The following is a 24,998-nucleotide window of genomic DNA, read 5'->3' on the forward strand; positions in this document are numbered from 1 at the left end:
GTTTTAAGGACCTTGGCATACTTCTGCCTCTCATAAATGCTGTGGAGTCTCATTGTCTTTACTGCTGTTGGTAAAGGTGACATCCTTATCCACTTATTCATGTCAAGGAGTACCTTGATCCACAAGGAAACTGGTGTATTGAAATCAGTGGACTCAATCACAGCAGAAGGTATGGCTTGGGATGAACACCAAGGTCTGTCCCTGTATGTGAGCAGGATGCAGATTATAGTACCATATAGGGCTACTGCACTTTGCCAATCATGACCAGCAAAGGTTCTTCTCTTTTTGGAAGTACCTCAGTAAAGAAGAAAGGGGGAAAGTTATGAAGCCCCTACACAATCCACCCAGATACCCCTCATTCACAGCGCTTCGCTTACCCTATCAATTGAACTGTCCTCACATCTTTATTAACTAAAGGGACATTGGGCGCATCTACATGTTCTTTAATGCAACTTAAATACTACACGTTTAGTTTAGTACTTCCTTAATAAAGTACTAGCTAAATGTGCAATACCTAAAGTTACTGTGCAGTAGCACCAGTGAATGGTTATTTAGTGACACTTACTGCGCATTAGCCTACTAACACTGCGCAGTAGGCTATTAGCCTGGTTTTTGCCGTGACACACTACTGCGCAGTGTTATTAGGCCAATGCACAGGATGCGTCTCATGTAAGCGCGCCCACTGTCAACTTCAATTTTGCCTTAACCTTTATTTACAAGCAAACCCTGGGAGCTTTTACAAGAGCAAAACGGGGTGCGGGTGTGTGTGTGTGGGGGGGGAACCTATCAGGAAACTTCTGGGTCTAGGATGTTCTCTTTCTTGTTAGAACAGAGAAAAATATTTTAAAACAAACACTGTCCCAGCAGCATTTCAAACCCCAACCCCACAGACTAGAGACCTCACAAGTGAAATGACTATATATGAGAGTCACTCCTGTGCAAGGTGCAAACGGAGAGTGCAAGCTATGACGTGTGAAATGGACTTGTAGAAGTGTACCTTCTAATAAGCTGGGGGGGGGGGGGGGATATTAGAAATTTTAAAGGGGGGGGGGGGGGGGGGGCAATATTAGAACTATAAAGAAAACAGATGTTTATTTATACCATAGGCCAAATCCTTGACTGGTGTAAATAAGTGCAAATATGGGCCTTGAAGATTTACACTAGTGACAGTGACAGTGCCCCTGTAACACCTGTACTGCATCAGACCAGACACACTGAGTTAGAGAGACGTTTCTTCAATGGGCAGATTTTTTATCGCTCATTGTGCCTGGTGTCTCCTTTTAGTGATGACTGAGCCACAGCTAGAGCTTGAAGCAGCAGGCTTTTACCTCAGGCAGCAGACTACTAGCAAGATGCAAGGTTCACAGGGTCCTAGAGCTATGCACAGAAGCATCTGGCTGCTGTCTGAGGGTGGCTCCCGTACTAGGTAGGCTGCTGCTATGTTCTGGTAGGGTAGTTCACATGGAAAGCATGTGAACTCAAATAGTACATATAGTATTTAAGTTCAGTTGGTCTAATTTCAGTTATTCATCCTCCATCCTACCCTTTGCTCTCTTTCCCGCCCGCCTCCTTTTAGCCCATGACTATTGATACATAAAAATTCCACTTCATGTATGATCTGGTGCATCTCACAGCCTCTGCAACTGATCTGTGCATGTCCTGTTGCTAGACCCCTACATCAGGCTCAAGGACGTGAGCACAGCTTGCATACCTTAAGCCCCAACACTGCAAAGCTGCACCATGCAGACAGACCTGCTCTCTCCATTCCCTGTGGTCTCTCCTCCCCTCCACCCCCCAACCCAAGGAGCCACTGTTTTCAGTTACTCCACTTTCTCCACTGTCCCACCCGTTGCAGGTGTAGCCCATGCATCACTATGAGTTGCATTGCCCTAGCCATAAGGGATGTAAATCTATTCCAGCTCTACTTTGCAGAGCCCTATGCTTTTTAGCTCTGCAGCTCCAAAATTTGGCCTCTAGTTTCAGCCAGGAGAGTGACCCTTACATGTATACACAAAGTTTTGCCCAGCAGAGGCATAACAACACAGTACCTGCCATACACCTACACACATCAAAGGGCAGCAGCAACTTTTGGTTGCCACCACAACACTGGTATGATTGTGTGGCTGCAGTGGCCGCTGCTTTTTTTCCCCACCTGCCACCTCCCCAAACTGGTGCCCTGAGTGGCTGCCCCCATTGCCCCACCCTAGTTACATCGCTGCTATCCAGAATCACTAAGAGCAGGAGACTGAAGTGACTTATTTCCATTTGCTTCCTAACAGCTTTCCATCCCCCCTCTCACTGCCTTCTCCCAAAAAAGATAGAGCTGGTGGTAATCATTAATGCAGTTGTCATTTGCTAATTTGCCAAGTCCCTGGCTACCAATCAATAACTGAAAGCTATTCACACGTTTGCTCAATTGCAAGTGACAATACACTGCAGCAAAGGCCGTTCCTCAGAAAGGGGGAAACAAGCCCTGAGAGATTTTTATGCATCAGGCTCCGTATAAATCCAGGTTGTGTTTTGTCCCTAGGGGAATGGAGTCATGTTGCACAACTTCCTCAGCCATTGTTAATTGCTTGGATTGGTGGCCTTGGAGGCTCAAGATTTTCCTAACTCTTAAAATGCTACCCTCCTGGAAAAAAAAAGAAAAAGGCTTCTCATTAAAGAAAACTGTGCTTTATTCTACTGACCTTGCTGAAAGTCACAGGCTGAATGCCAGCTGTTGGCTTCCAACAGAAGGATGGTTTTTGGGGGAGAGAGGGTGGGAGGGGCACTGTGGCTGCTAGTCAGGTTGCTACTATCAGATTCGATTTGCTAATGTTTCATATAGTACCATACATGTGTACCTGTATGGATTACTGGATCAAAGAATATGGTCTGTGCCCTGGAAAACTTGCAAACTAATATGCAATGAAGCAATGGCAAAGATAAATGACTGCAGTTGCTCAGGGCTTGGAAGGAGATGCTCAGGAGAACAGCAGCCTCCGAGAACATGCATCTTTTCTACTGCATATTTCTGAAGTACATTGCATAGTAAGGCAGGGCTGGAAGGGACCTAAAATAGTCATCTAGGTCAGTGCTGACAACCTATTCTGGCAGGGGTGGCACAAGTTAGGTCCCACTCCCAGAGTGCTGCTCCAATCCTCCCCCCAAGAGGCATAAAGTATAGTTTGTGCTCTGGGGCACTGGAATGGAGGCAGGGTAGGGCACTGCTGCAAGAGGAGGTGTCACTGCCAAAAGCTAAGTAACAATTCTCTGGCCCTGTAACCACTGCAGTCAAGGGTGGATTCAGGATGTGGCAAAGGAGGGTGGAGGAGCAGCAGCCTGGGCTGCGGGGGTGGCTGCACCCCTCACTCCCAGCCTCCCCCGCACCACCACCCTACCACCCACTGGTGTGGGCAGACCAGGCAGGAAGTGCCTTCTGGAATGGTTTAAAGTTCTAAAAGCAGGTAGGAATCCCCGCCTCTGTGGTCACAGGCATGTTCCCCCCTCCCAATCCTAGCTCCCCCTCCCATTGCTGCTTTCCCTGCTGTCCCTTGGAGTTGGGGGGAGCCTCAGAGTCACTTTTGCCCACTCCAGCCAGGCTGTCCAGGGGCTGGAGTAAGCTGGGAATGTGACATGACAGGACAGTGACAGCAGTGGGGGGGTGGGTTACTTCACCCTGTCTGATCCCCCCTGGAGCAGGCCCAGGGAGGGGGAACACCCCCATCATCCTTTCCATCACTGCTGCTGCGCTTACACTCCCAGGAGGAGGAGGAGGGTCGGGGGGAAAGGAGAGGAAAGGATGTGGCTCTGAGCAGAGAGAGGTAGAGAAGTGGGGTTCTCATCCCCAGAAGCTCCTGTGGTCCAGTCTGGAAAGGGGTGGAGCCATGCCACTGCACATGCTCTGGAGTTCACCTGATTGCAGTTTTATATGACATGTGATTATTCAAAGCCTTGAATTCGGCAGTGGCTGCAGGGGCAAGGAGGTGTTAACCTCACGCTTGACAATGACCCTGACCTTCCTCTCCCAACAGCATCCTGTACCTTTGTTCCACACAGCTGGAGGCTGGAGTCCCCCCACCTCCATTCTAGTGCCTCCTTGGGGCTTGTGTACCACATACAGCAGTTGCCCATGCTACTTGTGGCACATGTGCCACAAGTTGGCTACTCCTGATCTAGTCCCCTGGTCTGAGGAAAGGTAAGTATGCCCATAAGCATTTTAAATCTGTGGAAAAGATGCTTGCTCATGCATGCGTATGCTTGCTCACTCATGCATTGTCCTGCTCTCTCCGTTTCCCTACCCCACCCCGTCCGTAGTTGTTGGGGATAAAAGATACAGAGGGCTGCAACCAGTCCCAGTGTCAACAGGATGAACAAATGGACTTTCTGCAGCTTAGTACCAGACAGGGTTTGAGGAAAGATTACAAAAAAGGGGAGAAAAGAGCTATTGGGGGGAGGGGCATGGGAGAAGTCCTTCCCCCAACCCTACTGAAAAATCAAAATGCTTGGCTTTGGTTTTCAAAATCCTCCCAAAATGTCCACATTTCATCATCTTTGTCCAAAGAATTGGAAAAATTGTGCTTTTACATAAAATTATTGGGGTCAATACTGCACATTTTTAGCAATTTTTCATGGATCATTCTGATCATTTGTAACAGGCTGTAATGAAGGTGTATTCTTGATGTTTAAAATGGCAAGGAAAGCTGTTGAAATTCAAAGGGAGTTTTTGTCTCTCTCTGATCCCATTGATTTCCTGAGTGTGACTGGATTGCACCACTGAAAATGAGACCCAGTGTTCTTGGCATTCATTTGGGCGCGCACGTCAAGTGCACAAATTCAACCTGTAGCAATCCGAGAAGTCCCTTTTTCTGACTTCCAGCCTTTATTTTGGGAATTATTTTGGCTGGAGGGCTACTTAATGAGTTTTGGTGTCCTCTCGAGGGCCTCATCTCTCTCTCATCCTCCCTCCCCAGAGCTATAGCATGCCCTGATCCGCATCCTCTCTCTCTCTCTCTCTCTCTCTCTCTGTCTCTCCCCCTCCTTCCCTCCACAGAACTGTAGCATGCCCTGTTCATCTCTCTCTCTCTCTCCCCCTCCCCTCCTTCCCTAGAGCTGTAGCATGCCCCAATCCTCTCTCCCTCCTTCCCTCTCTCCCCCTGTATGGAGCTGCAGGATGCCCTGATAAACCTGATGGTCCTGTCTGCAGCTTATGCCACTACTTGCCCGGCACAGCAGAAGCAGCCCTAGGCAGATGCCAGCATCAGCTGTGGATGCACCTGGTACCTGGTGGAGATTGGGATGTCCACCTGGGTCCAAATCTGATGCCTCTACCTAAGCACTGGGTGGAAACAGTCCTGCCTATCTGCCTGGCACCACATGGCAGCCAGAGCTGGAGCTGCTGGCTGCCCGCAGGTTGGATCCCATGAATTGGTGGCCACCTGCTGGCATGCTGGATACAATCAGTTGGCAGGCTGGATCCAGCCTGTGGGCTGTATTTTGCCCACCCCTGAATTAAAAGGTACTATTTGGTATACATGGCTTGCATTGGTTGAACATGACTCAAGGTCACCTTTAATCCATTTGTGTTCATCTGTTACCTCTTGTCTTAATGTATAAGCCTGTTGGGATAAGAAACATGTATTTTCTGTTTGTGTAACATACATAACACGCCTAACATAATGGGCCCAGTTCATTAGTGGGCCTCATGGAGGCCAAGGTGATAAAAATAATAATTACAGTGAAGAAATTCAAGCACCGAGTCCTGCTGAGGGCAGCTAGCAGTGCATCCAGTTAGAAATTAAGAGATTTCTGTTCTCTAATACAGGGAGAGAACCATAAATTATGAATGTGTGTTATCCAAATGAGCATAGCAGACTTAGAATTAAAACATGAGGTGACACTGTCTAAGTGTAAGAGCAGGAGAAATTCACTGAGTGAAAGAAACTCAAGATGGTTCATTTGAAAATATTGTGAGTGGATGAGTTAATGGGTGATGGAAGTGCCTGATGCTCAGAAGACTCTGAAAGCAACAACATATAGAAAAGCCAAGGCCTGCCACAGTCTTGAAGCTCACCAAGAGACATCAGGGCAGCTTAATTCTTAAGCAGAGCATGCTATTGATTTTGACCAGGAACTAGCCTTAAGTCAGTGGAGCACAACTGCTCACAACCAATTGCTGCATCCCAGCAAAAACTTGAGAGGTAACAAAGGCTGCTCATTTCCTCTGACCAGCAAATGACTCCAACCCACTGCACCAAGGAGAAGGCCTTGGTTTGAAGAGTCAGGAACCCAAAACAGTTGTTCCCATGCAGTTGGTTTAAAGCTGGGCAAGCAAAGCCTGCATTTCACCTTCCCCATGCTATAGGATTGCTTTGTAGAGCATCTATAGACCGTTCCATAACACACAGGGGCTAGTAACAACTAGAACCTCTGTAACAGCTGGAGGCAGAAACTCCAAGATTTGGAGGAAAGCAATCAAACCTTCCACAACTTTCATTGGCCAGGTTGCACTGCAACAGTATGTGCTTCTCACGTATAGGTGGCAAGCCCATAAACTGTAGAATGGTTATCAAAAGCTATTCACCCCTGTTCCTAATAGCTGTAAAAAGATATGACTTTCCAAAGAATTCAAAGCATTCATGGAAGCCAACAGTGCAAATACTACAGCTCTGTTTCACCAGGTGTCCAATAGCGTTGACAGGGTAGTAAACCACTATGATGCATTTCTCAGTTACTTCCACTATCAGATGAAGCTATTTGTTTGTCTGAAAACTGTTGAAAGTGTTAGGTTGCAGGGGCCTCCTGGGGTGGGGGGAGGGGGGAGACTTTCAACTTTTAAAGCTTCACTTTTAATAAGACTTAAAGTGATTTTTTTCCAGCAAACACTGAAATTTTGCTTACAGTGCAAGATGAACTAAGGCAGCTGGAGAAATCTCTGATGACTTTTGCTACAGGGCTAAATGAAGGGAAAAAACCAGCTACCCCAATATTTTTCACTTAGATGAAAAGGACCAGCCCCCCCCCCCCCCCCCCCCCCCAGTATGAACAAAAGTGCCTTTGAAAGAAAGAGCACAACATAGTTGCATCTTTTAGATGCTCAGCAGTTTTCACAGAACTGAACAAAAAATGGCTGACCAGAATCTAGGATTTTGAAAAAGAGGGATGCAGGAGGTGTGGTGCATCAGTCCATAAGCCAACACCTATTTTTCTCCAATTAAAAAGAAACTAGAAGTTTTGCTAATATGTTTGAGGTTTAGGGTGTGTTATTCAGTTTCTGATCCAAGCACAAACAAATATAACAGATTCTGGGGAGGGGTATATGGGGGCAGGGGGTGCCGAATGCCAGCTCTAGGATGGGGCATGCACCTGGTGCTTGTGGGGGTGGGGGGAGAGAACGGGGGAATATAGCTGTTATGTGCCAGCCTGGTCACAGAACTGCTGCCAGCACTGCCACATATGATTCCCACAGACACTCCACCATTGCCACAAAGTACCCCTCATTAGCTTGTATAAATTGCCCTGCCACCTCAAATGCCCCCAGGCTGCACTCTATCCCCCATTATTCCACTTATCCCCATGTTCAGCACCAGCCCATCATGCCCCAAGCCCCATCAGATCCCACCATTCCCTTCATGCCCCACTGAGTTGTCCTGCCCCCATGAATCCACTGCATCCTGCAAACTTGTTCCCATCATCTCAGCCCCCGTGACCCTTCACCATCCCCTTCACACCTCACTGAGCCCTCCCCATCCCTCTGAGCATCTAAACCTCACTGCAGCCCCTCACACCCTCATGCTCCCCATCTTGCTTTCATTTCCCCTCATGTATTATTTCCTCCCACACTCATCCGATCTCCCCCCTCAGCCCCAAAACCCTACCCACCCCTTATATCTCCATGATCCCATAATACTGCAGCCTCTCCTCAAATCACAACCTAATATCCCACAAGTGCTCTCCACTTTAAAAGCCCCCTGATGCCTGTGATCCCCGATCCAGCCCCTTGTGGCCTTCAGGAGCCCCTTTCCCTCAAAACCCTTCTCAAACAGTTCCCCCCCGCCCCTCAGTCACTGACCATGGGACAGGTGGGTCAAGGCTGTAACTGTCCCCCCAGTGCTCCCCCTATCCTTCAAGCATGCCTATAGGTGGCCTTAACACCCCGTCACCATCAACATACAGAAACAGGTGAGGTCAGGGGGGGACTCGCTTTGGCCACTGGAAGAGCCACAACCCAGAGAGACCAACCTCTCTCATCCACCAATGTTGGGTTTATGCCACCGTGGATGTACTGCTGGTTCAGCTTCCCACAGCTTCTGTCATCTGCAGAGAAGAGTCACTGCAGAACGTATCCCTTCATCTCACCTTTGCAACTCCTTTCTGCCTCCGACTACTGTGCCATGACACAGCTCAGCCCTGGCCTTCCCCACCTCTTAGTTGTTATGGCTTCAGATCCCCAAGGAACAACAAAGCCACCTAATACAAGTTCCTAAGTAGGAGCAAACCTTTAGTGGACATGCTGGTGAGGTGGAGGTAGGGGGGAGAGAGGAGAAACGTTAGCAGGGTAGGTAATGGATAGGATGATTATAGAAGAAAGGCTGGCTTGATTAGAGGAAGATCAAAAGCTGTTAACACCAACAGAGTGAAGAGATTAGCAGAGATCAAGAAGATCATCATAAGCCATGAAGTCAACTGACTCTCTCAACCCCTTCTAAATAGAACTGTGGCTGTTCTGGCCAGGGAATTTGTTTTAAAATGTCAATGGAGCAAGAATCAAAGGGGAGGGGTGGAAAACAACTGCACCCAAAAACTTCCTGACCTCCAGTATCAAGTACCAGAGGCTTTCAAAGGTCATGAGCCAGACCCTAAAAATAATAATTAGAAAAATATGTTGATTTGTTTTCCTGGATTTCCAGTTTTTGAACCTTTCCTGTGCACTCATCTCAAGCTTCCTTTTTTGCAAAATGATGAAGGCTAGAAAATAGCATTATTTTTTTAATGAAAACTGAGACACAAGCACGCAGCTACTTACAGCTGACTGGCTTTAATCAAAATGGCATGATACTTCCACTAAAATCATGAGATCTGGCAACATTAAGATTGACCAGTGCAATATCCAAAAAACAGGACTAACCTATAGAGCTGTTGCAGCGAACATCAGGAGACTCTAGTTCACATATTGGCTCATTTATTAGAGCAAGAGCTTGGACATTAATAAAATACAGGTTTTCAATGCATCTGATGAGATATAGTCACGTTAGGCTTTTGCTTGGGGTAGTGGAAGATTCATTAATGATAAATAAGAAAGGTTCTCAAGGATGTAAAATGTCTGGTCCGGCAATGCAGTTGGTGCCATTAAGACATGAATGTCAATAAAGAGCAAAGTCTTTCCATTTATTTCAATCCTTCAGCATATGCAAGGAAACATTGCACGATCCTCACAGCTCATAAAGCTGGCAATGTATTTATTATTGCTAGCCCTGCATTCACAGATGGGTGACTCTGAGACAGAGATTTTTGTTATAGCCAAGATTGGCACAAGAGGCCTTAGCATCTTCTGTTGGCTGCTGTAGCTGGAGTGATGCCTTTAAAGGGACTGATACTCTAAAGCTGTTGTCATCTGGGGGATATAGATGAATTTATTGTGGTGATTCACAGCAGCAGATCTTTTCAAGCACTGATAAGAGTGCGCAATCTGTGTCTGTCAAGAGTGGTGCACACATCACACCACCACAAGGTCACTCTGGAAGGCACCACAGTTGTTAACTGCAATTCACTTTCCAACAGGTGTCTGTTGCTACTCACTTCCCAACAGCAGCATAGTGGGGAAAAATGCATCCTGGGCAGCCATCTCTCATCCTTTCCACCACTCCCTCCCTCCAACTTCTTGTGTCATAGAAGCAGGCAGTCAACAGGCAATGCGGCAGGCAGCAGCAAAACAATCAGTAGTTCCAGAGTGAGGTGCCTGCCTTTCTCTGCTTCCCCACCACCTCTCCCACAGGTCCTTCCAGTACCTCTTCCTTTAGGTGGTGCCCAGGGCACATGCTCCACTCAAGTTATGCTACTGCTTTCCATCATGTTGTTGCATACCTGGCTTCTGACTGCCTAAGCTGCCATTCTGTGCTTATGCAGTGGCTTCACTACAACTGCTTCCTTCCTTAATATTGCAGCACTAATGGGATCCCAGTTGAGGGAGGAAGCTTATTGTGAGATTAATCTGCAGCCTTTTCACATTTGGATACCTTCTATCTTCACTTGCCTTCCCAGAGGGTCTCTATTAGTGTGGGCACGTTGCCTCACAGGCATGCCACGGAAGCAGACATGGGATCTCTCCCAGGTGACTCTTTTTCCCGTGCTAGCAGCCAATGCAGGGGAGAGAAAGGTCATGTCCACTGCACTGGCCCCTGTTCTGGGAATGTTTGACTGCTGGAGGTTGCTGGGCCGAGTGCCATTTGGTGCGGGGGTGGTAAGAAAGGATTAGATCCAGGGACCTGTGCCTTCTGTGGCACAGACATCTGAAAAGCTTGTGATTCATACCAATAACCACCCTCGTGGCAGTCACTCCTCTTCAACTACTACCAAGTCTCTCAATATCGTTGTATGGACAGCTACAGAGTACCTCTCCGACAATACTTTTTGGGCCTGCACTACCAGGAAGAACCTGGTGGGGCATCAAAGGGGTAGCAGCTAAGATCATGGCTCCCCCCTTGATACTCCTGAATACCTGCAAGCTTGAGAAGCTGGACCTCCTACAAACCCCACAAGAACCCAAACACCTTCCTACAGAGGGGATGAATCATAAGCAGTCTATGCCATTAAGAACTGGGAGATGGGCAAGTGAGTCATCTAGGCTTCTAGGCTAAATACAGATGGTCAAAAAGCCCGAGGCCAAATTGATTCAGTCCTTGAAGGTTAGCAGAGATGTGGGTTTTCCGGAAAATTTTGAATTGGAAAATTTTCCAATGCCGTAAATAGAGTGTGATCTGATTTAGCATGTTTATTTGACTTATATTTAGTAAACAAAACTTTAAAAGTATCCTCATGTTAATTTTATGTCTCAATAGCCACAAGTATTTGAACTGAAATATTTGATTAGGCAAAACATTAAATACAGCACACTTAAATTGGTTTAAATGTTATATACAAACAAATTTAAAGCTTTACGTGGAAAGAAATTATTTTTATTGGCATAGTTGTAAAAAATTAAATGCCTAATATTGTATTGGTATCCACTCATTGTTACTAATGAATTTTATGAAACAATGACTTTTTAGAAATGGAAATTTTTCCATGGAAAAATAAAGCACTGGAAAATTTTCTGGAAATTTTTACACCCTGCATATCTCTGCAGGTTAGTTTAAAATGCAGAGATTAAATTGAAACAGAAGTGAACAGACATTTACCTTTGATTCAGAAAATGCAGCCACATGCCTGCAGTAGCTCAGGCCAGAAACTGGGGAGGGGGTGCTAGAGCATGACTTTCTAGCACATAGCCAGCATGGGTTGTGTGTTTGCTTCTTTTTTTACCCACAAGGTCTCTGGGATTTGCAGTCCAAAATCACAGCATCTGGACTCTGTGGGGTTGCTCATCGCTTCTTATTCCTGCTTCCAGGTGCCTCTGGGATTTGTAGTCCACAGTCACAGCCAGCAGTAAGTTTGAGCAGAGGAAGGAGTGTTTAACCCCCTTCCCTGGCTCCAGACCCCAGCTGGGGTTTGCCTCGGGGGCAGTCCCCTGAAGACTGGGCTGCATCTCCAGCTGGGCTTACCATCCCACCTGCTTGTCAGCCAGCCCTCACTGCTCCAGCTAGGGAGCAGAGTGGTGGGGCCAGCCCTGCTTAGACAGCACAGCCCAGCCCAGGGCTGCAAAGCATGCTGGGGGACTGTAATTTAATGTGAATGAGGAAGGGGTCTGGGACAGAAGTTTCATAAACCGGTTTGACCCAAATCAGTTAAGTCTGATACTACATTCAACCAGGTTTATCTTAAACCAGTTTCAGCCACTTTGAAACTAGTTTATGTGCACTGAACTTATGTTCTGTTACAGGTTTAAACCAGTTTCTGATCACTTAAACCGGTTTATGTGTACATTCTGTCCCCAGCCCTACAGTGCAGATTCCTGGTTCTCTCACAGTTCACAGGAAGGACATGCAGCAGCCTCCTGGTCCTGAAGAAATGCAAAGCAGCGCTCCATCTTACTGTTGCAGTGTGTCACAGCCCACATCCACCAGCTCTTCTGTACAGAATTGAAACTGGTGTCATTATTTTTTTTTTTAATGGCAGAAAAGCTACAACTCTGGAAAAATCGATTTCCCTGTGACAAGACTGTGATGGGCTTGAAATGACTGAAGATTGTAAATGCCTCCAGGTGCTCAGGTAAAGTTTTATTCCTTCTTCCCCTCCCCCATAGCATTATGACAGTTTCCAGGACCACAGAAGCAAGGCTGCATGTAACATGACAACTGGTGTGCACATTTACTCCATGAAAACTCATACACTTAGGAATGCATGGCTAATTCCTATGTGCAAAGCTGGCTTACTGCCTTTAAGCAAATGGCAGGCACGCAAGCAGAATATCATTAAGGAACATCACACTCACAGCAGAGATGCATAACAGCATCTAACACAGAAGTTTGCAAAACAGCTGCAATGTCTATTGGAACCAGATTGTCCTGAACCAGAACAGCATTGAGCAGGGTGGAGGGATTGTCAGAGAAGGAAAAATGGTTTAACCCCCATTTTAAACCCCCCTCCTCCCAAATTCTGATCTTTCCTTTAGATCGGGGAGAGCTTGAGTTGCTGGGAAAGATGGAGATGAAATCTAGTGCCCCCTGGTGTAGCCAATGTGCTGGTGTTTTATGAGGGCATTCAAATACTGTAATACAAGAAGCATAATCTGTGGCCTGACTGGGAGTCTACCATTGCTTGTAACAGTGCTATGAGCAGCTTGCCAGCTGGCAGGAAGCATTTTTGCACTATAAAAGCAGCACAAACTGAAGCTTATGGCAGCAATACTTAGCTGTTACCTAATACTTAGCTGTTACCCAAGGACTTTTCTTCCCTTTGTCTCAAAGTACTTTGCAAAGGCAGGGTACTGTCATTATTCTGATTTCCTGCCGCAGAGGGAAATGCTAATGCAGAAAACCCTGAAGATATGAATATTCAAAAATGATGTCTAATTTTGGGTGCCCGGTTTTAGGACCAAAACCTACTTCATTTCTATGCACTTATGTGGCATTTCTGTAGCTGCAGAAGTGCAAGTTGGGGTGGGGGTGGTGGGTGGCCCTTATGCAGAGGTTATTTCCATCTGTAGTGTAACAGGAGCCTTCAGGTAGGCACATAACAGCCAGAAGAGAGGAAGAAGAGAAGATGCTGGTGAAGGAGCAGGAAAGGTGTTTCATCCTTTATCCCAATGGCTGAGTGGTTAAGTGCATGTGGTGTACCTTGACAGTGGATGTGGTGTACCTTGATTTTAGCAAGGCTTTTGATATGGTCTCCCACAACACTCTCGCAGGCAAGCTATGAAGTATGGGCTGGATGAATGGACTGTAAGGTAGATAGAAAACTGGCTGGAGCATTGGGCTTAGAGAGAAGTAATCAATGGCTTGATGTCTAGTTGGCATCTAGTATCAAGTGGAGTCCCCCAGGGGTCAGTCCCGGGGCTGGTTTTGTTCAATGTCTTCATTAATGACCTGGAAGATGGCATAGAGAGCAACCTCAGCAAGTTTGCAGATGATATCAAGTTGAGGCAGGGAGTAGCAGATATGCTGGAGGGTAGGGCTAGGAGTCAGAGTGACCTAGACAAATTGAAGGAAAGGCCCAAATGAGGCTCAACCAGGACAAGTGCAAAGTCTTGCACTTAGGACAGAACAATCCCATGCACCAGTACAGGCTGAGGGCTGACTGGCTGGGCAGCAGCTCTGCAGAAAAGGACCTGGGGGTTTCAGTGGACAATAAGATGAATATGAGCCAGCAGTGTGCCCTAGTTATCAAGAAGGCTAACAGCATACTGGGCTGCATTGGTAGGAGTGTGGCCATTAGGTCAAGAGAAGTAATTATTCCCCTCTATTCAGGCCACTTCTGGAGTATTGTGTTCAGTTTTGGGCCCCCCACTACAAAAAGGATGTGGACAAATTGGAGAGAGTCCAGTGGAGGGCAACAAAAATGGTTAGGGGGCTGAGGGACATGACTTATGAGGAAAGACTGGAGGAACTGGGCCTATTTAGTCTAGAGAAGAGGAGACTGAGAGGAGACTTAATAGCAGTCTTCAATTACCTGAAGGAGGGTTCAAAAGAAGATGGAGCTAGGCTATTCTCAGTGGTGGCAAATGATAGAACAAGGAGCAATGGTCTCAAGTTGCAGCAAAGGAAGTTCAGGTTGGATATCAGAAGGAATTTCCTCACTAGGAGGGTAGTAAAACACTGGAATAGGTTACCAAGAGAGTGATAGAAGCTCCATCCTTGGGGGGTTTCAAAATGTGGCTAGACAGAGCTTTGGCTGGGATGATCTAGTTGGGGATGGTCCTGCTTTGAGCAGGAGGTTGGACTAGATGACCTCCTGAAGCCCCTCCCAACTCTTTCTATGATTCTAATGACCCAGGGAGCTGAAAACCCAGATTCTAGGTCTTGGTCACTTTGACTAGGTACAGACAGTCAAAAAGCCTGAGGTTGAATTGATTCAGTCTTTGCAGGTTAGTCTAAACTGCACAGATTAAATTGAAAGGGAAATAAACAGACATTTACCTTTGATTCAGGAAATGCAGCCACATGCCTGCAGTGGCTCAGGCCAGAAGCTGGAGGCACTAGAGCACAGCTCTATGGCTGTGTGTTCACTTCCTCTTCCTGCTGCCCCCAAGGTCTCTGGGATTTGCAGTCCAGAATTACAGCAGCAGGACCCTGCAGGGTTCCTCACCACTTCCTCTTCCTAGGACTTATCATGGGGGTCAGTGGGAGCATATAGAGAACCACAGAATCAGTCAGTATGGGATTTGCACCCCTATCATGAACTCAAGGACAACATGAAGCCCAAGGAGCCATGACAGAGCATGTCACCACATCACTGAGTGTTCTGGAAAATAGTTCTTTAGGGTGAACCACTAGCCACCAGGCTGTGGCTATCATGCAAGGCTAACAAGCAGCCCCAAACTTGATCAAGCTGATTTTCACTCTTCTGATCCTGCAGGATATTTCTGTTTCATTTCATAGGTGCATCACATTTTTCTGTTGGTGTTGAAGCAGGCAGTTTCCTTTTCCAGGGAAAACAATGAACTGCAAGCCATGGTGTGCCCTTTAGTATATTTTTGAAACACAAAGCCATCATCCCTGCTTGGACGAATCACTCAGTGTGTATTGTATAAGCCTTTTCTTTAAATAGATGCTGCTGGTAAAATGACTAGGGGCTTAACGGGGCTGAAAATTGGGAGGCGAAAGGAGTGATTTGCAGCCTGTGTTATAAAATTACACGGGTCCCCGTACTGAGGCTGCTGAGTTGCAGACTTTCCTGGAAAAAAAAATCACTTTGCAATGCAATATAGGCCACTGAAATCAGACACAGATTATCTGGAAAAAAGCTGGCATCTGAATCCAAGCAGGGGTGGCTTCAGTTCTGCTTTGACAGGCAGCTTTTGATCTGTTCCAGTGCCTCCCACATCCTGGCAGGCCAATCCTGCCTGAACTCAATGTCCAAACAAAAGGACCACATTGGATGTTATTTGCTATGGCTCAGCACTGCAGATGCCTCAGCCAGGGCAGCACAGAGGGTGACCAGGAAATACAAAGTGTGAGGAGGTCAGTCTTGAAGAGAAGGGGACCTTCCAGGAACTTGTTAGGGAAAGGAGTAGGTAGGACTGGAATGGGTTAACCCAGTCCAGTTAACTGGTTTTCAAATGTAAAAGTGCCCGACCTTAGAAACCTAATTTAAAATGTAGATACCCACATAAGGGGCTTTAAAGACTTTCAGTGCCTGTGAAAGCCAAGTACTTTAATAAGCACTATATTTAGACTTTAGTCCCCTATGTTTGGAAAGTCTGGCCTGAAAATCTGAATGAAAACCAGGAAATGCACAAATAGTATAAGAAAACCCTACAAATTGATAGCACTGAACAACAAAGTGGGTAGCAATTTCCCTTGCCTAAATATCTGTCAAAATGACACGTCTTCATAAACCTGCCTCAGCATCTCTGTCCCCTAGTCAAACAGCAGATTGCTTCTAGTCAAGGAAACAAAATGAGCCTGCACAGGAACAGATGTGCCATAAATCTACTCAGGGACAGTAGTGTCCCAACAAAATGAGGTGTTTAGGCAGAGAAACAAGGAGTAGCATATGTTATGAGCCTCAGATTTCCTGCTGGCAATTGGCAGAAGGAAGACTCTTGATTTACTTATGGTAGAATCAATGTAGAACAATCTCTATGATAGGCTTCAAATATTGTATAATGGTAGGTCCTGGTTTGTAAGAATGCAAAAGAGTTAATAATTAATTATTATTTATTTTGGGGTGGGGGGAAACATATACCATCCCAAGCATAAAATACAATTTCTATTTCAATGAAATGTGGTTATGGGACTTGGTCCTGTTTTAAATTATAAGGCTTTATTCCGATACCATTTTCACTGAGAGGTTGCAATTAACCATGTACAATAGCATAACAATCACTTGGTCATAACAAACTCTGCCTGGTGGCAAGAAATAGGCAAGGTAATTTATGGTGTGGTGGGATAAGGCAGAATACAGGCTGGTGTAATGGTTGTTATGTTAGCATTCAGCACTCTGATCTTAAGATAAGACAGCATTTTTGTACTACCTCTATGCACTTAATTGACTGTTTTAATTACAGTCCCAAACAAGACAATCATGTAGAAATTATGAAAGGGCAATATAGCAAAAGAACTTTGACCCTTGTTAAGTTTTATATTCTATGGTCACAGAAAGAGCATTTGTTTCTGAGGTGGTGACAGCAGACAAGCATCATAGTACACATTACTTCCAGCTTCACTTACTGTTGTGCAGTCCAATTTTTAAGAGCTTTTATCCTGTACAAAACACCATCCACATTTTATACAAAAGTGATTTTCAAATGAATCTCAAAACATATTTTTTACCCAGAATCTACTTTAATAAAAGTAAATAGGTGATGTTCACAATTATTCTATTATACATTGGGCCTGAGCTCAGTATACCCACCACACTGTGTTGAGTCCAGTTAGGCTTCAGTCCTGCCACTAACACTCTGACTTTTATCCCTTCCCTGGGATTTGGCTTTATGGATACTTTAAATAACAGTGAAAGGCACTAACTTCAGCCTATGTTCCTAGTTCTTTGGTTCTTCCTTTTTTAGAACCCTTTGTGATCCAACCGCTGGGTCCTTCTTGATGAAAGAGATGAGAAACCATCTCATATATTTAGAATAGAGCTAACTGCACCTTATGTAACCTCAGCATGACTCAGCAGCCACCCTCTGTGCCTCCCAACCTAGGGGTTGCTGTAGACGTGCAGGGATGATGCTCCAACTCACTGCAATTACAGTGTGTCAAAGCAGACTCAATTAATCGAGTCTGCTGGAGCGTGCTAATTAGTGCATGCAGCAGCCTCTGCGTCTAGAGTATTCAGTGTCCCCACACTTCAAAATGGCAGTGGGGGCACTTCAACTAAAGCTCATTGACTGAACTTTAGTTAAAGCATTCCCACTGCCATTTTGCAGCATGGGATGCGTAATACATGAGACTCTGTGGGCACTTGAATTAGAGCAGATCTTGGAGCCACTCTAATTAAAGCGCTCTCGCCTCCCTGCCTCTGGAGTACACATAAAGATGCCCTAGGACTCTAACACCTAAAACAGAAAGACTCAGCACAACAGGCCCTAGAATCAAGCACTCTGTTACACTTCCTTTCCTTTGCAGTTGTGACTGATTAATCATTACAGACAATGCAGACACTGGTCTGGAGATATGGAAAAGATATGGAAAAAGGCTGCTTGAACAGTGCTTTGCACTGCTATGAAAGATCTCTTTTCCACTGCATCAGACAGACTGCCGGTCTCCCCTTCCAAGCTTGTCCCACACTGCCCACTATCTCTCATTCGCTGCTGAGATGTTGATGTCCCCCCTGCTTCAGATAGTCATTAATGCCAGGCTCTATCATCTAATAGGGCTGTGCAAAGCCTCAATAGCCGATTCTATTCGGAGATTTGGCCTGATTCAGCAGCCGAATCTTCGAATCTGAATCGGGAGACCAATTAAGAGGTCCAAATCGAATTGGAAGCCTCCAAATCGATTTGGAAAAGATTTGGCCTGATTCAGAGATTCGGCCATAGACTAAACAGGCAGGAGTCCTCCTTTAGGCCTGATAATACTGTAATACAAAATATAATGAATCCACATACAGTAGTAGATTGCTGTAACAGAATTGCAGGCAGGTTACAATTAAAGTAACATTCAGGTCATTCTGGAGAGAGGTAAGCCTCTAAGACTACCAAATAAGTCATCAAGTACCTTGCTAGCATGAGCACCTACATGGATCTCCCTTCAACCGACATGCCTGGCAATCCAATGTCAAACTGCAAAACAGGGAGGTGGTAACTAGAAAGCAATTGCTAAAGAAGCTGGACTGCTGGGTTAAAGAGCCAGCCTGCGGTTTAAATGATGCCAGATTTCGCTCAGCAGCTGTATAATAGCAAGACTGTAGAATAAAGGTAGCTGGACAGATGGTGTCATAGTGCCATATGAGGATGGGAAAGGGCATTAATATGACTAGCTAAGCAATTTAAAAAATATTCTTCTGAAATAAAGTATCTTTTCTTACAATATTATGAAGCCAGTCTCGGAGGCATAAATGGTAAGGGAAATTTGACTTTTTGTACCCATATTGAAGTAACTGCTATGAAGTGCTGAGCATTTGGATATAAATATAGCCATAGATATACGCACACATATATATGTATGTACATGTAGACAGATAGGTAGGGGTATGTGTGTGTGCATAAATTAAGTTTTCCTTCTCTTCTGCAACTGTATGATAAGGACCTGGCTGTGTGGTATCATAATAAGTTGCCATGGAAAAAAATCTCACTGTCATGAAAAGAGACCATCACAAAGAAAATGGATTATATATCTCAGCATCCATCCTATTCATCTATTTAGCTGGCCATTCATTCTTCCCACCTACCTTTCCATCCTTCCCATCTAGCCACCCATTCTAGCTATCTAATCTACCCAAGTTGTCTTCACTAAAGTGGTTTCTGAGTTATTTGGCATTTGCAACAAAAGGATAGAGCTTCAGATTTGGGTTTATTGTCTTTCTCTTTTTTTTGTAGATTTTAACGTTCTTGTTTAGCTTTGGTATAGCTCTTTAGCTAGCCTGGATACCTAAATGGATTAAATATAATCTGATCAGAGAAATGTAATATAATGTGATCAGAGGATTTAATATAATCCTGATCAGAGAAAACAGCTGATTGATGTATAGTAAGTGGGTGTCTTTTCTTTAAATAAAATGTTCTCCTCTGATTCAGGTTCTATGTGCTGTGCACAAAACTCCCTCTTTGATCTAACTATCATTTTCTGAAACAACCTGTTAGGCTACAATAAAGAGGCAAAGTGACACATCTTAGCTCAGGCATGCCAGGTGACTATGGAGCAGCAGCAAGAGGCAAGGCAAAAAGACATCGTCTCCCATTTGTTGTCTCCTAATCACATTCTGCCTCCAGGCCCTAAATTGAAACTAAGTACATTTCTGGATGAAAGCTAGCTGAAATGCATCCAACCTACTCATACAGCACCCTCTGCTGGACTTTTCCAAGTGTAGCTCTGGCAGCTACACTGGCCCTCTGGCCCTCCCTCCATCTCAACCCACAGGATGCTGTGACTGCAGCTTCAGCCGGAGGGAGAGGAAGACAGACAGAGAATTAAAAAAAATACTGAACAGCAGAAAGTCTAACAATGTTATTACATGTGAAAAATTCTGTTGGATCCCTTCATTTAAAATTAACTTGATTGCTCAAGTTAATGTACCCTACTGTTAGGAAGATAAGTCTATTAACCTGAAAAAAATCCACTATGACCACACACAGGATGCAGTGTTTAACCTTGTTATTGCCTCTTCCTACAGGAAAGTAACTGGCATCATTAAGGCTATGACTCTACAAAAGAATGACTCTACAAATCAGACTGCAGCAGTACAGTAAAACCTTGTTTTAGAAATTGTACAAAAATTTTTAAAAAGAAAAATCATAATTTGCTTCTTTACTTGGTTTTGGATTTGAACAAGCTGCAAGCAATAACTGTGCTAAATCTCATCTCAATTTAAGGCATATCAAAATCACGAGGAAAGTTGGAACTGAGCAAACGGACATATCACCTAATAATCATGCGCAAGCAATACTGATGCTGGCCCATGCTAATACTTTCCAGGTTTATGTTGTGCATTAACAGGAAAGCAAACTGATAGGACCCCTTTTGTTCTTCAGTAGGATTCCATTTTAAGTCTTCTGTGCAGAAAACAGGTTAAAATCATCCCACAGATCTGTGTTCAAGAAAAAACAAGAATAAATTATTGTACGTCAGCAGTAATCAAATCACCATTCAGTCAAATATAAATTCAGTATTCCAATCAATACCACACTGAAAAACAGAGCTCTAAAATATCAACAGCAAAGATTTATGCAGAATAATGGGTAATTTACATGCCCTCCAAACCCCACAATAGCGGTGGGTTTTAGGCCTAGGCTGAATGAATATTCAGGACCCCTTTATGCTGCTGACACCACCACACTACTTCTGTTATTAGCACATCTGTTTGAGTCTACCTGTTTTTTCCCCCTGAAATTTCATGTCTTGACCCAAATCAGCCAAATTAGTTCTGAATTTTATTGACTGAGAAAAGTGCAATTGTTCAAGTCTGTGTGGTGCTGCCACTGGCAAGTATCTTACCTCTCAGCCTCTTCAGTCTGGGGCTTCAGATACTCAGAGTGCATTACTGGAAGCTGTGCACACTTCCATGCACATTTGGTTCTGTGAGTCTGGCACCGCTGCCACTAAAGTCAGTGTGAGTTTCACCTTGCATTTGCATGAGGTTGGCAGCAGGCCACCAGGAGCTGACAGTGCTCAGCAACTCACACTCGGCTCATGGATGCTGTCCAAGATTCCTTGGGTCCCTCATTTTCTCTCATCTTCTCTGTTACACCCTATACACCTGCAGTCCGGTGCAGGTGCTGTTCTAGAGACCTACTTTCCTGCCCACTTTGCACACTGCCTGCACCTTTGTGCTTTCTAGAAGTTGGGAATAGCTTGGATTTATTGAGTTTAGTAGAATAGATACTGGCCGGCTGGGAGCTGGAGGCATTTTGTCCCAAGACATCACAATGTCTAATCAATCCTTTGAAGGGCAAAAAAACCCAAAACAAAACAAAACCCAAAACAAAACAGCTGGAAGGGACTCCTAGTGCTCCAACTATGGACCTCATTCCCAGTGGGGATGAGGGGAGGGGAGGGCTCACAGCATCAAACCCTTCGAGCAGCTATGTTGGCAGAAATTAGGAAGAAAGTGAACCTCTGGGACTACATCTCCTTGCAATGCCATGCAGTGATACTGAGTTAGTCTCATAGAAAATTAGGGTTGGAAGGGATGTCAGGAGGTCATCTAGTCTAAGCCCCTGCTCAAAGCAGGACTGTCCCCAACTGCATCATCCCAGCCAAGGCTTTGTCTAGCCAGGTCTTAAAAACCTCCAAGGACAGAGATTCCACCACCTCTCTGGGTAACCTGGTCAAGAGTTAGCTCTGAACAAGCTAGCATAGATACCATTAGTGGGATAGCTGCTTCAAAAGGGACAGCAGAGTGCTGTGCTAATGTGGATAATAACCAACCTAGTTTGGGTACCTGTAGCCCTTCCTGCAGCATGCTGCACAAACATACCCTTTGCACCCTGTCTAGGATGTCCTGCATTCTGCTCGTGGACTGTTTTCCTTTCTCTCTAATTTTGTCTGTCTTGTTTGTCCCAGCAGGCTCATTCCTGGCAGCCAGTCCTCCATGCATTTGAATGTCAACAATGCGGTTCTATTTTTAGTTACCGCGCTGACACTTGGTAATGAAGATACATTCTTACAGCTTGTGTGAGCTTCTCCTTTTCATCCCCCCACCCTGACCTCATTGCTTACACCATGGATGTCTGAAATGTCTCATACTGTCACGTGCAAGTCAGATGAAAAAAGGAGTGTTTTTTGCAGTTGAAAATACCTTCAGACAACTTAATATTGTTCTCAGGTAAGTTCAGGGATCATCTGATTGCCTACTATTTGGAAATCTTTTGCTTCAGCGTCAGATTTTTTTGGAACATTGACCTCCTGACATCTTTAGAGATGTGATGAACTGCAAAGAGGAGGCTGACAAATATATCCCAGTTGCTTGAAAGTAAGATCCCTGCTATACTGAGCTAGAACCTGTATAGCAGTATCATCCCTGCTGTGTTGGATCATGGCTGGGGTGTCAGTCCAAGGAGGGTGCTTGAGGTATAAGTTTAAGCCTGTATCCAGATGTATGCCAAAGGCCTTCTTCTGTTAACCCAGTTGTGAATGGGTACCTAGTCTTTCTGGCTGGGAAGTCAAAGGCAGTTGGATGCAGTGCTGGCTGTATCATTCCCTTGTGTGCCACTGGCTCTGGAAACTGGTGGATCTTAGCCTTGCTCACCTTGGATGAATGTCTGACCTTGACCAGAAGTCAATCCAATGCAGAAAGCCCAAGCAAGGTCACAAACACCACATAGGGCCAAATGCCAGTCCAAATGAAACAAGTGCCACAGTTTCAGTGAGTGTACTGAAATGGGGTTTGGCTTTTGGGCATGGCTGGAACAGCTTGGTGTGTTGTGCAAAAGCTCATCACTTAGAGCTCAGACACTGAATTAAGCAGACAGTTGTGGAACTCCTTGGCACTGGCTGATCACTGAACCACTCTGCTTCCTGCACCTCCCTATAGCCCAAACAATCAGCACAGGGCTAGACTCCTTCATCTCACCCTTCCCAGCCTTCTGTACAAGAGAATACTTATGCAGAATAAATTACTGTGCTTGGCCTGGGGTCAGCACCCTTGGGGTGAAGTTACATGTTACACATGAGCATGTGCACGTTAAGACCAGTAACTCATGCTAAGTGCCCTCTGAACATCTCAAAGTTAAGCCACTTCAGGCAAGGGTTAACTCTGGACCATACTACCTAGCTCATGTTAGGGTAACTTTAGTCTGTTCCATGGAGATAAAACAAGCAATTTGCAGTCCTCCGGCATCCCAGGACACATTGCTCTCAGTGCCACTGCCCACTCCCCACCCCACCCAGAGCAGGGATAGAGCCCAGGTGTCTTGGCTCCTATGTATGCCCCTGATCCTCAGCCCTCTAGTGGAAAGTCAGAGGTGTGTAGGCGAGAAACAATATTAACTCTTAACAAGCAACGTCTCACAGCACATTTTACCTTTAATGCTACTTAGCATTCCATGGATTTAGTATGATCTAAGTGTAATGTGTAACTTCGCCCTAGATTTAGCCTACCCTTCCAATTTCTTTTCACCATAGGGATGCCTTAGTCCATTTGACTAGGGCCAGATTGGCCCCACAGACATTCCCACACGGGGTACCTTTGCACTCTGGATACTAGGGGATCTTAAAGAGTCTCTCCTTTTGCACAGCTGCAGCATTGAGCCTCTGAGCACGCCTGCAGTGCAAGCAGACTTGCTGCCACTTCCATTTTCTCTGTCTGATGTTTCTCCTAATAAGGCTTTGATGCACTCAGCTATATCTTGACTTAATTGCAGTCAGACGCTCTTGGCAGGTCATTTAAACCAAACAGCTCCATGAGGCTGAAGTTGGTGTTTGTTTTCTGGTTCTAGGACAGGAGAGCCTATTGACAAGGCAAAGAAGCTAGAAAATATCTGTTCCCAATTCACAGAGGAGAAAGCTTATTATGAGTTTGACAGGGCACAGAAAATATCAGGCACAATCCTCATTCCAAATTCGTAAAGCTCTGGCAGTGGAAAGGGGGCTTATACAGAGCATATATGTCACTTACTCCCACTGTCTGGCTGTTCTGTACTACCAGAATAGTGTGAAGTGGCCTGTGTGGAAATGAGAATCAGGCCTTCGCTGAAAACACTTCTTGACTCCATGTAGAGGCTTGCATCTCTAATACTACACAATAAAAACAATGGATGGAGACAGGAAGCAGACAGGAAACACAAAGTAACCCATTCCAATCTGATCCAAAGCCCACTGAGATTAATGGAAAAAACTCCTATTCATTTTCTTTGGTTTGGAGCAGGCTTCTATTGCGTAGAAATAAACTTTGATAGAATTATAGAAAAATAAAGCTGGAAGGACCCTCTGAAGGTCATGTAGTCCAACCCACTCATTCAAGGCAGGAACATTAATCTAAACCAGGGATGGACAGCCTGCGACACAGGTGCCACAAGTGGCATGGGCAGCCTCTGTTTGTGGCATATGAGAGATCAAGGAGGAGACAGGCAACACAGTGGCAGACCAGGCATGAAGCAAAAAGCAAGGCAGCAAGTTGGGCAGGGAGCACAGGGAAGGAAGTAGAAAGCAGAGCAGCTAATCAGGCAGGGAGCACAGGGCTGGGAGCAGAAAGCAAAGTAGCAGATCAGGCAGAGGAAGGGGACCTCCAGTTTGTGGCACGTGCCAAAAAGGTTGGCCCTCACTGGTCTAAACCACCCCAGACAAGCATTTGTTCAATCTGCTCTCAAAACCGTTTGAGGATGGAGGCTCCACAACAATGTTGCACTTCTGCAACATTGGGTCCTGTGACTTACACATTACCCATGTCAAAGGCACCCATGGTACCTCCTATGTGTCAGGCCATCTTCTCTGCTACCTGGACTTCATTTTGATTGTTTCATCTTAAGTCCTGTAACTGGCTGAGTGCAGGGCAGATTTGGCTTATAGTTCCTCATTGCCACCACCATGAAAGTCTGGGGACAGAACCAGGATCTGACTCACAGCATGAAGATTTGATGGGGTCACCAAGAATTAATT

The 24,998-nt window shown here is 45.4% G+C and overlaps 1 protein-coding gene across 6 annotated transcripts in view; it reads right to left on the reverse strand.

The window, feature by feature from the left end:
* Nucleotides 1–24,998, reverse strand: part of TSPAN11 (tetraspanin 11) — a 281,179-nt gene that overhangs the window by 22,879 nt on the left and 233,302 nt on the right. For 5 of the 6 annotated variants that reach the window (XM_025192155.1, XM_025192158.1, XM_006035947.2 and 2 more), the window contains one exon: nt 16,473–20,490. The exons of the other annotated variant lie outside the window; for it this stretch is intronic. In XM_025192155.1, the coding sequence (XP_025047940.1) occupies nt 20,431–20,490 (60 nt within the window). In that variant the 3' untranslated portion in view covers nt 16,473–20,430. Of the gene's footprint in view, nt 1–16,472; nt 20,491–24,998 lie in introns of those variants that run through there. 6 annotated transcript variants of the gene reach the window in all.

Source organism: Alligator sinensis, unplaced genomic scaffold (assembly GCF_000455745.1).
Source record: "Alligator sinensis unplaced genomic scaffold, ASM45574v1 scaffold224_1, whole genome shotgun sequence".
In the NCBI taxonomy this organism is placed as follows: domain Eukaryota; kingdom Metazoa; phylum Chordata; order Crocodylia; family Alligatoridae; genus Alligator; species Alligator sinensis.